At 45.5% G+C, this 16875-nt stretch overlaps 1 protein-coding gene across 1 annotated transcript in view; it reads left to right on the forward strand.

Moving 5' to 3' along the window:
* Positions 1–16875, forward strand: part of dnah2 (dynein, axonemal, heavy chain 2) — a 251184-nt gene that overhangs the window by 211326 nt on the left and 22983 nt on the right. The window contains exons 64-67 of the mRNA XM_041178731.1: positions 1634–1798; positions 8554–8679; positions 11172–11320; positions 14203–14269. Coding sequence (XP_041034665.1) covers positions 1634–1798; positions 8554–8679; positions 11172–11320; positions 14203–14269 — 507 coding nt within the window. The remainder of the gene's footprint in view (positions 1–1633; positions 1799–8553; positions 8680–11171; positions 11321–14202; positions 14270–16875) is intronic.

The following is a 16875-nucleotide window of genomic DNA, read 5'->3' on the forward strand; positions in this document are numbered from 1 at the left end:
ACTCCAGATTCTCCTCCTCACTCTCAAAGTTGCTGGCACACTCTGCAGCTTGGTTCCACACATGTTGCTTTGATTTCAGGCAGTCATGTTGAGAGCTTATTCATCTGTGGAGGGCATCACATCTAAGCTGATCATGGCCTCACTTGACATCCACAAACACACATTTTGTGGAGAGATGTAGTGAATATTGAGTCCAGTGATTCATATTAAAATGCCATTGTGTCAACTATCAATAGAGTTCATTCATAAAACCATGAAACAATACACAAAGCGGGCATTCTGCCCTTTGTGTCTGTGCCAGCTCTTTGAAAGTGCCATCCTGCTTCTCCTGCTCTTTCTCCTTGGCCCCTGCTTTTTTTTTCCTTTTCAAATATTTATTCAATTCACTTTGACCGCTGCCCTTTCAGACAGCGCGTTCCAGTTTACACTGTGTGAAAAAAAAAAATCTCCTCATCTCTCCCTCTTTTGCCAATGACCTTAAATGTGCGTTCCTCTGGTTACCAACCTTCCTGCCACTGGAAACAGTTTCCTTTTATCTACCCCACCCATCAAAACCCTTCATGATTTTGAACTTCTCTATTCACCTTAACTTTCCCTGCTCTAAGGAAAACTATCCCAATTCATTGCGATATTCTTCACGATTCCGATTTACTGGCATGGTGGGTTTTCAGTCTCCAACTCAGTGATGTGCTGCATGATGATCTGGTGTTCCAATGCAAATGAGAGTAGTGAAATCGTCAGAAAATGCCATGCTCGGACACCTGTGCTCCTTCCCAGCTACCGGTCAAAGGACAGGTATAGGTTGAGGTACAGGGGCAGCTCTCCAGCCATGCCAAATAAGACTTAAGGTGATCTAAATTATTCAAGGTTACAATGTGGATTGACAAAGTTACACCAGATAAATCCTTCAATCTGGTACCAAGGGATGATTGTTAAAAATTGGGTAGACTTGAGTAAGGAACTGAGCCTTTCAATTCAAAGACTGATGGAATAGTGGCCTGAGTTACTGAGAAGGTGATTTAAAAGGGACATTATTAGTTGGCTGAAGGGATTGAGTGGTGTGCTGAGGAGATGAGATTAATCTCTGACAGGGAGACAGTCTCACTGGGTTAAATGGCCTTTATCTGATGTCTCCATTAAGCAAAATGGAGTTGGTAATAGGGAGCTGTGAGTTATAAGTGTGTGACACTTTACCTGGTCCTCCAAGCAGCCTCCGGCATAGCTTAAGCATGCCATCCCTGCCTGACTTTTCCCTGAAGAGCACCAGGGATGTTTCAGAAAGCAGAGCCCTCACAGAACTTGCTGTTTCCAGATAAACCCAACCCTAATTCCAAAACTGTACAAAGGGCAGAGACAGGAAAAGCCAACAGAATGTGGAAGCAGTACTGCCAATTTCAGAAGGAAGCTAGCAAGATATTTGTCAAAGAAAGGGAGTGAAGGGTGTGTGAGAGATATAGAGTCTAGAGAATTTTAGGCCTGGGCAGGTGGGTTGCAATTTTCACAGCTGGTCCTGTAGTTCCTTTTGTTTAGAATGCAGTAAGTTGTAAAATGTGCACAACTGCAAATTTTGGACAGCGTGGGTGCTACGCTGCAAGCGGTTATTTTCAATGTGATTTTCCACTTCCTCTACCAGGTGGCTGAGAAGCTGGATACATTGAAGAAACTATATGATGAAAAACTGGCTCAAAAGGAAGATCTGCGCAAAAGGTCAGAGGAGATGGAGATCAAACTGGACCGTGCCGCTAAACTGCTGTCAGGTCTGGCTGCAGAGAAAGGACGCTGGGAACAGACTGTCAAGGTGAGGAGGAGTGTGCAGTGACTGTGCAGATTGTTCAACTGGAATCAGCTCCCTTTCATCTCTCTTCTTTCATATCCTTGCTCCTTCCTTATTTTCTATTTCCCCCTCCTGCATTTTGTATCTTTCTTTCTTTCTGGTACATAGCCTCAGTGACGCCTTATTTCCATTGTACTCCCACCAAGTCAACAACTTGCATTATTTATAGTGAGCCTAAACTAGGAGAGACTCCCAAGGTGTTTCACAGAAGTGAAAAAAGATAGTGGGCAGTAACAGGGAGAGTAGTTGGGTGACTAAAGAGATTGGTTTTCAGAGGCATCGTTCAAGGTGGGAGAGAGAAAGAGAGGTAGCAAAGCCAAGATTTAGGGAGGAAGTTCTAGAATGAGGGGCCATGGGGACTGATGTGGTATAGAGGCAGGGGGACATGTGAAGAATAGGAAGGCCGAAGAACACATGCTGATGTGGAGAGTTAAAAGAGATTTTCAAGTTAGGGAGCAAAACTACAGAGATATCTGTAAAGAATGAAGATTTTTAAATTTAGTGCATTAAGGACCAGGTAAGAAGGCAATGTGATTGAATACAGAGGTCAAGAGCTCAGGGCGAGTTTAGGAGAATGAAGCTGGGGTTGACAGCAAGAGAACAATAGAAAAAGCCAACTTGGTGTTAACAAGGACTTGACTGAGGGTAACAGGTTAATCACTTAACAGAGTTTTCCTGTCATTTTACAAAGAACATCAAAACTCACCAGAAACCAGTTCAAAACTAAAAGGAGCAGAGGCCCTTAACAGTATAGCACTGAACAGTATGATCAGGGAGGTCTGAGCTTTCACCTTCGCTATGTACAGAGTCAGTGGCTCTCAGTGCAGACTGCAGCGGGGACACTGTAAATGGTTTCAGTACCCAGGGTCCTGAGCTGAGCAAGGACAGGCGCTTGCTCACTGTTACATAAGCAGACATCAAGTGAGGACTGGATCGGGCTCTGAAATCTTATAGTTTGCTGATGCTCCCTGCCTGGAATGTTGCCAGAATGAGTTCTTGAGTAAGGTACTAGAGAGTATGGTATGTGAACCCTTTCTGCTCAAGTCAGTGGGGTCAGTTTTTATGTATCGTGAAATCGGGCAGGCGGTATGTGAGGTGTCCAGCCAAGTCAGAGACAAGTCACTCCAAGTGAGCAACTGTGGCAGCAGCCTGGGTCATGGCCACTGACCTGCTAGTCACTTGTCAATGGAGAGGGAGCCTTTCCAATTCATGAAGGCGCTGGGCTAATGTGAATGAGGCTTCAGCATGAGATGGTGCAAACAATGAGGACTCGAAACGTCAACTGTGCTCTTCTCCACTGACGTTGCCAGACCTGCTGAGCTTTTCCAGGTATTTCTGTTTCTGTTTTTGCTCTAGATATGGATGGGGAGGTAGGGGAGTGGAGAGCCCCAGTGGAGCAAACTCTCACAGCCCTCTCCTGCAACTTTTGCAGCTTCCCCATATGATGGCAGTGTTTTCCTAGTGACTATTGCACCTGTCCCACCGCCTTCAGAGACCTGTGGACACTCCAAGGTCTCTCACTTCCTCAATCCCCTCAAATATCCTTCCATTTTGCTGACAAAAGAGATATGTCAAAGCTTTTTGTCTTGTACTCATCAGGACACTTCGCAAAATTACCAACATAAGGGGAAAGCAACAATTTATTACAATTTAACATGTGTCTGAGAGTGCTGATAGGTTCGTAAATGGACTCTGATTGGAGTTTCCGTGGAGAATGCATCAGTGATGATGACTGACAGTTAACTGCCAAGCATTGTTTGAAATTTAAACTTGGCAGCTTGACCCTGATTGGTCAAGGCATTGCCTGAGGAATGAATCAGCGAATGGCTGTCACTTATTTTGTTTGTTGAAATTTAAATCAGGCAGCTTGACCCTGATTGGTCAAGGCATTGCCCTGAGGAATGAGTCAACGAATAGCTATCATTTCATGAATAGTATAAATTATTGTTTTCCCCTTATATTAGTATTCTTGCGAAGTGCCCTAATGAGTGCAAGATGAAAAGCTTCAACCTGTCTCCTTTTTCAGCAGTTCTCAAGATCGGTACTACCAAATTACTATCCTCCCATTTATTGAGTATTCCCTTGCTTTGTTTGCCCTTCCCCAATCTTACCTCGCATTTTTTCCCATTGAATTCCATTTGCCACTTTTCTACCCACTCAACCAAACCATTGATATCTTTCTGGAGACAACAGCTACCCTCTTCACTGTCAAATACATGGCCAGTTTTTGTGCCATCTGCAAATTTCCCAATCATACCTCCCACATTTAAGTCCAAATCATTAATAAAAAGCAACAAACAGCAAGGCCCAACACTGAGCCCTGTGGAACGCCACTGGAAACCGCTTTCCATTTGCAAAAACATCTATCGGCCATTACCCTTTGTTTCCTGTCGCTGAGCCAATTTGGATCCAACCTGCCACCTTCCCCTTCCCAATGGGATCTCACTTTTCTGACCAGTCTGCCATGTGGGACCTTGTCAAATGCCTTACTCAAATCGATATAGATAACATCCACTGCACTACCCTCGTCAATCCTCCTTGTTACTTAAAAAATTCTATGAAGTTAGTAAGACACAATCTTCCCCTAACAAAACCGTGCTGACTATGCCTGATCAGTCCGTGCCTTTCTAAGTGACAGTTTATCCTGTTTCTCAGAATTGATTCCAATTATTTGCCCACTACTGAAGTTGGACTGACTGACCTATAATTTTCTGGTCTATTCCTCAAACATATTTTAAATATTGGTACAATGTTCGCAGACCTCTAATCCTCTGGTACCTGGCCTGTATCTAGTGAGGATTCAAAAATGATCCTCAGAGCATCCGCTATTTCCTCTCTGGCTTCCCTTAACAACCTGGGATACAATCCATCCGGCCCTGGTGACTTATCCACCTTCAAGGATGTCAGTCCCTCCAGTACTTCCTATCACACTATGCTTATTATATCTAATATTTCACACTCCTCTAACTGGAATGTCTGCATCATCCCTCTCCTAAGTGAAGACAGAGACAAAGTGCTCAATAAGAACCCTGCCCACATCTTCAGCATCAACACAAAAGTTACTAGATGCGTCTCTAATGGGCCCTACTCTTTCTCAGTTATCTTCTTGCTCTTAATGTACTGGTAAAACATTTTGGGGTCTTCTTTGATTTTACCTGCCAATATCTTTTCGTATCCTCTCTCTGCTTTCCTAATTTCCTTTATTATCTCATCCCCGTACTTTCTATACTCCTCTAGGCTTTCTACGGTATCAAATTTTTGTGACTGTCATAAGCTTTCTTTTTCTTCTTTATCTTACCCTGTATACTTCTAGATAACCAGGGGGCACTAGGTTTGGCAGTACTGATACGGCCAGTCCCTGGGCAAGGTTCCTCCAATTTGTTATGATCCTGGACGAGGTACCCCAAATTGTTATGCTCCCAGGTGAGGAGGGATGAACTACCTCCCCTTCTTTATTCAACCCCCTTGGTCGGTTGCAACAAGGTTAATTTAAGAAGGATCTCTTCCCTCATGGATACCTTTTCCCAGTCCAAATGTATTTATGTTTTAAAAGGAGCCAATTTAGCCAAGCTTTTTTGAGTCAAAGAAAGAGTAAGTTTATTAGTTACTAAAACGTGAGAAAAAAATAATAAAAACACAACACACATACATGCAGATTAGAAATGAGAAGTGAGTCCAGAAATAGAAGTTAAAAAGATATACGAATCAGTCTTTGGCTTGTCCATGAGGAGTAGATGATGAAACATTGTGGCTGTTAATTTGAATGATTACGGTAGCACTGACTTTCAGCAGTTGAGCAGTTGGTTTGGAGACTTTTGGTTCTGCAGGTTAGCTGAAAGGAGGTATCCTGTTTCCTTTTCGACTGTGGCTTTACTGACTCGTGACTTGCTTCTAGCAATCAGAGAGAAACTTTTTACCTGCAAAAGCAGGGATGCCTAATCGGTGTCCTTCAGCTGTGACCTTCACAGTACACACTAGCATAGCACACAGCAAAACACCAGATTGGCACAGTAGAACTAGAACACCAGACTAGCCCACAGGGACCAGGGTTGCCCTTTCGTTGTATATTCCTGGAAGGGCAAAACAAACATGTCTTTTGCCCAGAAATGGCTCTCTTTCAATTCAGTTCATGTCCACAGACTGGGGTATAACTCAACAAGAAATGGTTTCTGCTAAGATGGTAACCAGCCTCAATTATCTCCACAACCATAGGAGATTACAGTTCAGTTTTTGCATTGCATCTTTTCCTTTGAAGTGTCTCAGTCTGAAGGAGGCCCTGACAGAGGGACGTCATGGTTAACAAATTTGATTGAATTTTTTGAGGAGGTGACGAGGTGTGTAGGTGAGGGTAGTGCAGTTGATGTAGCTTATATGGATTTCAGAAAAGCCTTTGACAAGGTTCCACATGGGAGACTTATAAAGAAGGCAAAGGCACACAGGATACAGGGAAATTTGATAAGGTGGATTCAAAATTGGCTTAGTTGTAGGAGACAGAGGGTGATGACAGAAGGATGCTTTAGTGACTGGAAGCCCGTGTCCAGTGGCATACCACAGGGATCTGTGCTGGGTCCTCTATTATTCGTCATTTATATAAACAACATAGATGACTATGTGGGGGGTAGGATTAGTAAGTTTGCGGATGACACAAAGATTGGCCGGGTGGTTAACAGTGAGGTTGAGTGTCTTGGGCTACAGGAAGATATAGACGGGATGGTTAAATGGGCAGATAAGTGGCAGATGGAATTTAACCCTGAAAAGTGAGAGGTGATACAGTTTGGATGAAGTAATTTGACAAGGAAGTATTCAATGAACGGCATGACACTAGGAAGTTCTAAGGAACAAAGGGACCTTTGCGTGTACGTCCATAGATCTCTGAAGGTGGAGGGGCATGTTAGTGGGGTGGTGAAAAAGGCATTTGGGACACTTGCCTTTATCAATCGAGGCACAGATTACAAAAGTCGGGAGATGATGTTGGAGCTGTATAGAACCTCAGTGAGGCCACAGCTGGAGTACTGTGTACAGTTCTGGTCACCACATTATAGGAAGGATGTGATTGCACTGGATGGGGTGCAGAGGAGATTCACCAGGATGTTGCCTGGGATGAAACACTTAAGTTTTGAAGAGAGGTTGGATAGACTTGAGTTGTTTTCGCTGGAGCAGAGAAGACTGAGAGGTGACCTGGTCGAGATGTACAAGATTATGAGGGGCATGGACAGGGTGGATAGGGAGCAGCTGTTCCCCTTAGTTGAAGGGTCAGTCACAAGGGGACACAAGTTCAAGGTGAGGGGCAGGAGGTTTAGGGGGGATGCGAGGAAAAAATTTTTTACCCAGAGGTTGGTGACGATCTGGGATGCACTGCTTGGGAGGGTGTTGGAGGTGGGTTGCCTCACACCCTTTTAAAAAGTACGTGGATGAGCACTTGGCACATCATAACATTCAAGGCTATGGGCCAAGTGTTGGTAAATGGGATTAGGTAGATAAGTCAGGTATTTCTCACGTGTTGATGCAGACTCGAGGGACCGAAGGGCCTCTTCTGCACTGTGATTCTTTGACAGCTTTTTAGGTGCGATATTCCTTTCTCTCTGGCCTAGTTGGTCAGGTTTAATCCACATAGGAATTTTTCAGCAAGCGATTACTTTAGTCTCAGCCAGTGTTTGCTTATATGTCCTTTTTTAAAAAACACAGGTCAGTATGTCCACAAGTAATCCGGGGCTATGATCCGTAGTCATGACAGTACCATCCTTTTACTTTGTGGCGATATATCTACACTGTGGCTGTAGAATCTCACTTTTGAATACCTGAATACTGATTTGACATCATTTTCCCTTCTCACTGTTGTATCCAATCCACTTTTGCCAGTTCACCTCTCAGCTTTGCAAAATTTGTCTTCCCCCAATTTAGAACTTTTACTCCTGTTTATTTATCCTTTTCCAGAATGATGCTAACTCTAACTGTAACCTGGTCACTATCTCCAAAATGGTCCTCCACTGCTACTTCATCCACTTGCCCAGCTTCACTTGCCCCCATCTGCTGAGTTTCCATCTCCCCTTGCTCCAGTGACAGTGGAATTGCTGGATGGAGCGCCAGGATGAAACTCTGATGTCAGAAGCTTTTTAAGAGTTCAGAATGTTCTACAGGTATTGGGTCTATTCTGAATTGATTTAAATAGCCAAAATCCCTTTCAGTATGTCACCCAAGAGCAGCTGGCTATCTCTTTGCCTATCGCTGGACACCCAACATGTACCGCCCCTGGGTGTGGGTGGGTTGAGGAACTGGAGGTGGTAACACAGATAGAGAATGGTGGGGGGGTCCTGAAGGCATATTCTGCTGCTAACATGCAACCCACTGGGGCATCACTTTTTGGATGGGTCCCAAGCAGAAAGCAAGACCGTGTAAATACAAAACATTTAATTTCGCTGCTGCTCAATTGATGCTGAAAACAGGGAGTCGGTTAAAAAAAAATATTACCCCTGTTGTGTCCAAATTTCACCTGAAGTTACAGTATGTAAGTGACACTTGGTGATGTGTCTGCTTGCTTGGTAGAGACAAGGTGGAGTGACACTGAAACACTCTGCCTGCAGTCAATTATTATAAAGCCTCTCTGTGGAACCTGTACCACACTGCTTACTTTACATACCAAATTGCTCAATTACTCTTTTAACAGCGTTGTTCATCCTCGCATGGTCAGCTCCAACAGGGCTTTTTCTGTTTTCTTCCAGGGTCTGGAATCGGATATGGGTTACTTGGTTGGAGACTGCCTGCTGGCCTCGGCCTTCCTCTCATACATGGGCCCTTTTCTATCGAATTATCGTGACGAGATTGTTACCGACATCTGGATGAAGGAGGTGAATGTCAGATATCAACTGGCCCGCATCATTATAACAGAGGGCCAGCATCTCGTGTGTTGTTGCAAAACACGACTGGTATCTCCAGGTTATTACTGACCAGTATCTCTGTCTTATTGGGCCAGTGACTGGTATCTCCACGTTATTGCTGACCAGAATCTCCGTGTTATTAGTGACCAATATCTCTGGTTTATTACTAACTGAGATCTCCAGGGTTTTGGGTCAGTAACTGATTTCTCTGGGTTATTATTGACCGGTATCTCTGGGTTATTAGTGACTGAAACCTCTGGTTTATCAGTGACTGGTATCTCTGGGTTATTAGTGACCAATACCTCCAGTTTATCAGTGACCAGTACCTCTGTGTTATTGGCCCAGTGACTGGTTTCTTCGGATTATTACTGAACGATATCTCTGGTTAATTGCTGACTGGTATCTCCAGGTTATTGGGCCAGTGACTGGTAGCTCTGGTTTATCAGTAACCGGCGTTGGTTGCAGCACTAGGTTTTTTGTTTATTTGTTCATGGGATGTGAGCGTCACTGGTTCGGCCAGCATTTATTGCCAGTTCCCAATTGCCCTTATTCAGAGGGCATTTAAGAGTCAACCACATTGCTGTGGTTGTCACATGTAGGCCAGACCGGGTAAGGACGGCAGATTTCCTTCCCTAAAGGGCATTAATGAACCAGGTGGGTTTTTATAACAATCAGCAATGGTTTCATGGTCATCGTTCGACTTAATTCCAGATTTTTACTAGATTCAAATTCCACCATTTGCTGTTGTGGGATTCGAACTCTGGTCCCCCAAACATTACCGCTGGATTCCTGGAATACCAGTCCAGTGACAATACCACTACACCTCCCCCAAGTCATTGGGATAAGCCTTTGATTTTGAGTTGGGTAGGGGTTGGTAAACATGACATTGGTGTACCTGTACCGTGGCGTACGTGTACTGTGGTGTGCCTTTATACTGTGATGTGCCTGTGTACCCGTGTGTCATGGTGTACCTGTGTACTGTGATGTACTTGTATATTCTAATGTACCTGTGTACCATGGTGTACCTGTGTTCCGTGATGTACCTGTGCACCGAGCTGTACCTTTATATCGTGGTGTACCTGTGTATTGTGGTGTACCTGTATACATTGATGTACCCCTACCCGTCATTGGGATAAGCCTTTGATTTTGAGTCAGGTAGAGGTTGGTAAACATGACATTGGTATACCCGTGTACCGTGTTGTACCCGTGTACCGTGTTGTACCCGTGTACCGTGTTGTACCCGTGTACCGTGTTGTACCCGTGTACCGTGTCGTACCTGTATACATTGATGTGCCTGTGTACCATGTTGTATCTGTATACATTTATGTACCTTTGTACCGTGTTGTACCTATGTAATGTGATGTTCTTCTGTACTGTGGTGTACCTGTGCATCGCAATCTACCTGTGTATCGTGGTATACCAGTGTACTGTGATGTACTTGTATACCATGATGTATTTATATACCGTGGTGTACCTGTGTACAGTGATGCACCTGTATATCATGGTGCACCTGTGTACCATGGTATGTATACGTACTAAGGTGTACTTGTGTACATTGGTATACGTGGATATTGTGGTGTGTATGTGTATTGTGGTGCACTTGTATACTGTGGTGTACCTGTGTACAGTGGTATGTAGGTGTACTAAGGTGTACCTGTGTACATTGGTATATCTGGATACTGTGGTGTGTATGTGTTCTGGGGTGTACATGTGCACCCAGGATGTACCTGTGTACTGGGGTTTCCCTACTGGGTGTACCAGGTATACCTGTGTACTGGGCTGTACCTGTGGGCTGGGGTGTACTTGTGTGCTAGCATGTACCTATTGGGTGTACCTGTGTTCTGGGATGTACCTATGTACAGCAGTGTACCTATTGGGCTGTACCTGTGTATGGGGGTGTATCTGTGTACTGATGTGTATGTATACTGGAGTATACCTACTGGGCCTGTGTACTGGGGCATTCCTGAGTACTGGGGCGTACCTGTGTACAGTGATGTACCTGTATAAGGTGATGTTTATGTGCTGCATTTGATATTCCCACCATCCTAACAGTTGCTGATTGCTGTTGGTCACACAGGGGGTGCCCAGACAAGAGAAAAGGGAGAACAGGAGCATTTCCATTCATGAGGAAGCATTGATCTTTTAATGGCTGCAATGTCTCTGAACTTATCCAACATTGTTCCTTTTAAGCATCAAATGATCCAGCTAGCAGGCTCTCCCTCCTCCCTACTGCTTATTGTTCCGAAGTCCAGATTCCTCAGACTCCTCTCATCTTCTAACTCATCCCTTGCAGGACTTCCTCACCTCCCTCAGTCATCCCTTCTTCCTCCTGCCTTTCATACCTAGAAAATGCCAAGGCTGAGGTGATCAAGCCCCCAGTGTCACACCAGCCAATTTGCACGCGGGTTCCTGGTGTGGCTGATTGTACTGCAGTCAAACTCTCTGATTGATGTTCCCCACAGATCAACCAGAGGGCCGTTGCTTGCTCTCCTGAATTTACATTTGCAAACTTCCTTTCCAATCCCACCACAGTACGAGACTGGAATATCCAGGGCCTGCCAACAGATGCCTTCTCCACAGAAAATGGAGTCATCGTAACCAGAGGCAACAGGTACATTGGGGATATGCACCAGTGAAGCAGAGTCAAATGTAGCACTAACAGCCCAGAGTAAAGGAGAACACTTACACTGACAGAGGGTCACTACTAAGGGAACACTGAACTGTCATCAGATCAGTACTGAGCAAGCGCTGCACTGTTGGAGGGTCAGGGAGTACCGCACTGTCTGTGGATCGGTTGAGTGCTGCACTGTCTGAGGGCCAAGGGAGTGTTACACTGTGAGTGTTTAATGGGAGAGTGTAGAGAGAGCTTTACTGACACAAAGATTGGCCGGGTGGTTAACAGTGAGGTTGAGTGTCTTGGGCTACAGGAAGATATAGACGGGATGGTCAAATGGGCAGATAAGTGGCAGATGGAATTTAACCCTGAAAAGTGTGAGGTGATACACTTTGGGAGGATTAATTTGACAAGAAAGTATTCAATGAACGGCATGACACTAGGAAGTTCTGAGAAACGAAGGGGCCTCGGCGTGTGTGTCCATAGATCTCTGAAGGCTGAGGGGAATGTTAGTGGGGTGGTGAAAAAGGCACATGGGACACTTGGCTTTATCAATCAAGGCATAGATTACAAAAGTAGGGAGGTCATGTTGGAGTTGTATAGAAACTTGGTGAGGCCACAGCTGGAGTACTGTGTGCAGTTCTGGTCACCACATTATAGGAAGGATGTGATTGCACTGGAGGGGGTGCAGAGGAGATTCACCAGGATGTTGCCTGGGATGAAACATTTAAGTTGTGAAGAGAGGTTGGATAGACTTGAGTTGTTTTCCTTGGAGCAGAGAAGACTGAGGGGCGACCTGATCGAGATGTACAAGATTATGAGGGGCATGGACAGGGCGGATAGGGAGCAGCTGTTTCCCTTAGTTGAAGGGTCAGTCACAATGGGGCATAAGTTCAAGGTGAGGGGCAGGAGGTTTAGGGGGGATGTGAGGAAAAACTTTTTTACCCAGAGGGTGGTGATGGTCTGGAATGCGCTGCCTGGGAGGGTGGTGGAGGTGTGTTGCCTCACACCCTTTAAAAAGTACCTGGATGAGCATTTGGCACATCATAACATTCAAGGCTATGGGCCAAGTGCTGGTAAATGGGATTAGGTAGATAGGTCAGGTGTTTCTCACGTGTCGGTGCAGACTCGATGGGCCGAAGGGCCTCACTGTGTGATTCTGTGATTCTAACCCCATGCTGTACCCGTCCTGGGAGTGTTTGATGGGGACAGTGTAGAGGGAGCTTTACTCTGTATCTAACCCCGTGCTGTACCTGTCCTGGGAGTGTTTGATGGGGACAGTGTTGAGGGAGATTTACTCTGTATCTAACCCCGTGCTGTACCTGTCCTGGGAGTGTTTGATGGGGACAGTGTAGAGGGAGCTTTACTCTGTATCTAACCCCGTGCTGTACCCGTCCTGGGAGTGTTTGATGGGGACAGTGTAGAGGGAGCTTTACTCTGTATCTAACCCCATGCTGTACCCGTCCTGGGAGTGTTTGATGGGGACAGTGTAGAGGGAGCTTTACTCTGTATCTAACCCCGTACTGTACCTGTCCTGGGAGTGTTTGATGGGGACAGTGCAGAGGGAGCTTTACTCTGTATCTAACCCCGTGCTGTACCCGTCCTGGGAGTGTTTGATGGGGACAGTGTAGAGGGGGCTTCACTCTGTATCTAACCCCGTGCTGTACCCGTCCTGGGAGTGTTTGATGGGGACAGTGTAGAGTGAGCTTTACTCTGTATCTAACCCCGTACTGTACCTGTCCTGGGAGTGTTTGATGGGGACAGTGTAGAGGGAGCTTTACTCTGTATCTAACCCCATGCTGTACCCGTCCTGGGAGTGTTTGATGGGGACAGTGTAGAGGGAGCTTTACTCTGTATCTAACCCCATGCTGTACCCGTCCTGGGAGTGTTTGATGGGGACAGTGTAGAGGGAGCTTTACTCTGTATCTAACCCCGTGCTGTACCCGTCCTGGGAGTGTTTGATGGGGACAGTGTAGAGGGGGCTTCACTCTGTATCTAACCCCGTGCTGTACCCGTCCTGGGAGTGTTTGATGGGGACAGTGTAGAGTGAGCTTTACTCTGTATCTAACCCCATGATGTACCTGTCCTGGGAGTGTTTGATGGGGACAGTGTAGAGGGAGCTTTACTCTGTATCTAACCCCGTACTGTACCTGTCCTGGGAGTGTTTGATGGGGACAGTGTAGAGAGAGCTTTACTCTGTATCTAACCCCGTGCTGTACCCGTCCTGGGAGTGTTTGATGGGGACAGTGTAGAGAGAGCTTTACTCTGTATCTAACCCCGTACTGTACCTGTCCTGGGAGTGTTTGATGGGGACAGTGTAGAGGGAGCTTTACTCTGTATCTAACCCCGTACTGTACCTGTCCTGGGAGTGTTTGATGGGGACAGTGTAGAGGGAGCTTTACTCTGTATCTAACCCCGTGCTGTACCCGTCCTGGGAGTGTTTGATGGGGACAGTGTAGAGTGAGCTTTACTCTGTATCTAACCCCGTACTGTACCTGTCCTGGGAGTGTTTGATGGGGACAGTGTAGAGGGAGCTTTACTCTGTATCTAACCCCGTGCTGTACCCGTCCTGGGAGTGTTTGATGGGGACAGTGTAGAGTGAGCTTTACTCTGTATCTAACCCCGTACTGTACCTGTCCTGGGAGTGTTTGATGGGGACAGTGTAGAGGGAGCTTTACTCTGTTTGATTCACTGCAGTGGACTAGAAAATCACCTCCATGTGATGACAGTCGATATACATTCTGTGTAAGTTAGTGGAATGTGAGTGACTTCTTTTGAGTAAGGAGTGTGATAGCAAAGAGCTATCCCAGCTGCAGTCACTGGGAACTGATGAGAATGAGTAAAATGCACAGCTTGACTTTTATCCTTCCCTCCCCCAGATGGCCTCTGATGGTGGACCCACAAGGTCAGGCTCTGAAATGGATCAAGAACATGGAGAACTCTAAGGTATGAGGCTCATAAGGCAATAAGCTGCAAAGAAAATCTGAGCACTAACATGGGTTGTAAATAGATAAAAATAATTGTCAGACACAGTGATGTCAATAATGCATCGGTGGCAGACTTGGTTCATGATTCACTTCAAACAGTCAATCTTATAGCAAACAAATCTATTTATTCATCTAACTCTGAAAGTCTTTTTAACTGTGTGCTACATCAAGCAGCATACAGGGTCTATTTAAAAAGACTCACTATAAACTACAGGAAACAGAGCTCCTGACCAGAACTGCAGCAACGTCTCCTGATTAAAGCAGGGTGATGTCTCCAGCAAAATGCAGTGAGTAGAGGATAGAACACAACGCAAATGGTGTGCCTAAAATCAATCCGGGACACCTCAATCATCAATATCCTGGTCAGAAATAGTGCAGTCACTCTCTGCAGCTAAATAACAATACTTCCCTACAATTTTCCCGTCTTCTCTTGAGGTAAAAACTCAAACTGAGAGACAGATCTACACCTGTGGGTGCAGGACACAAGCAGCAGCTGCCTTAAATTGCCATTTTTGATCTGTGAGCCTGAGAGAGTGTTGGCAGGACCAGCAAGCTTAGCTGAATTAATTGCTCCTGCTCCCTAGTCCAGTTCAGTTGAATCCAATTGAGGCATTCCCACTTGGAGCTCTGGTTAGGATCAGACTGGTGTTTGGATATGGGCCCCCTGAGTTAGTAAGATCCCAATGGTTCAACTCGAGCTTGTTAAGGAGAGGTACAGCACCTTTCACACTGCCCTAAACACTAAACCCTGACCACATAATGTTTGAACCCACCTCATTAGGTTATTCATCTAAATAAGTACAAAGAATGAAAGTTACATTTCCCAAATTCCCAACATAGCCACCCCAGGCACTGTGAAACACAGAGACACCAGGAGGGTGTCATACTGAATTTCAGTATCACAGGCTCATCAACCGTACAGGAATTAATATCCAGTCACCATAGGATAATCCAGAATGCAGGGGGACCAAAAGGAGAAAAACCACAATTTTTAATGTTTCTCTGCTATACACCAAACCTCAGTTAGACTGCAGTCAGTTAACTTGCCCTACAGATCGCATACTATCTCATTATTAAACATCACTACTTTCTGGATGATTGATGAGGGCAGTGTAGGGAACTTTATCCTGTACCTATCTCCAGGTTGTACCTGTCCTGGAAGTATTTGATAGGGACGGTGTAGAGGGAGCTTTACTCTGTATCTAACCCCGTGCTGTACCTGTCCTGGGAGTGTTTGATGGCGACAGTGTAGAGGGAGCTTTACTCTGTATCTAACCCCGTGCTGTACCTGCCCTGGGAGTGTTTGATGGGGACAGTGTAGAGGGAGCTTCACTCTGTATCTAACCCCATGCTGTACCTGTCCTGGGAGTGTTTGATGGGGACAGTGTAGAGGGAGCTTTACTCTGTATCTAACCCCGTGCTGTACCTGTCCTGGGAGTGTTTCATGGGACAGTGTGGAGGGTGGTTTATTCTGTACCTGAGCACATTTTTTCTAGGCATGCTGGAGCTAACACAACTGGGGGAATAAACTAAAATGTTCACTTTCATTCCCTGAAGAAATGAATTGAGCAAATAAATCACTGAATGGAATGTGAGTGAGTAAATGAGAATGGGTCACACTGGGTTTACAATGGTCTGCCTTTGGAGGCAAGTTGGAAAATCATTTGCAGTAGACACCACCATCTGCTGGCTCAAACTGAGAACTGCAGCTCACTTTGTAACACAGTGTGTCCTACTCCCTCAGTGGCACCATCGTACATTCTCAAAAAAAACTGCAGGAGTGAAATCGACCTTACACTGGAAGCTGAAAGGTGTACCGGATGATTAGCCACTCCATGTAGATATATGTCCCATGTTCCTTTCCAGTGAAGCGTATCGTAAAGGAAAATGAGCTGCGTCCACCTCAGCAGAGTAATCTACTGTCAGCCGATTTGTGTTCCCACTGAGGTCGAACTGCCTGGGTGCCTCAGGAGGCTGATTTACCAGATTAACTGCAGGCAACCTGCTTTTTTGATCTGCTTGGTCGCTGAGCTAAATGCTGGCCAAGCACGAATTCCAAGAGAAAAACAAACTCATTTTGATGGTGAGGATCTCTTGTTGCAAAAGTACATTCTGCACTTATCCTGTTCTCCTGGCTGAGAGTGTCTGTGGTCTGCTCCTTGGATCATATCAGTGCACCTGTCACTGGAGTGTGCAAGAGCACCTCTGATACCTGTCACTAGATTCTGCAGAAGCAGCTTTGAAACTTGCTGTCAGAGGATGTCCAGGTGTCACTCTGGCGTCTGCCACTGAGCATTGTGTAGGAGCAGCACTACATGGAGCTAAGAAAGCCATCAAGTTTAAAATACAAAGTATTTTCAGCACAGAAAGAGCCCATTAGGTCCACCAGTCTGTGCTGATGTTTCTGCTCCACACGAGCCTCCTCCCATCTTCACCCTGTCAGCATATCCTTCTACTCCTTTTTCCCTCATGTATTTATCCAGCTTCTCCTTCAATGTCACGAAACTATTCAGCTCAACCACTCCCTGTGATAGTGACTTCCACATTCTCACCACTCTCTGGGTA

This window comes from Carcharodon carcharias, chromosome 33 (assembly GCF_017639515.1).
Source record: "Carcharodon carcharias isolate sCarCar2 chromosome 33, sCarCar2.pri, whole genome shotgun sequence".
In the NCBI taxonomy this organism is placed as follows: domain Eukaryota; kingdom Metazoa; phylum Chordata; class Chondrichthyes; order Lamniformes; family Lamnidae; genus Carcharodon; species Carcharodon carcharias.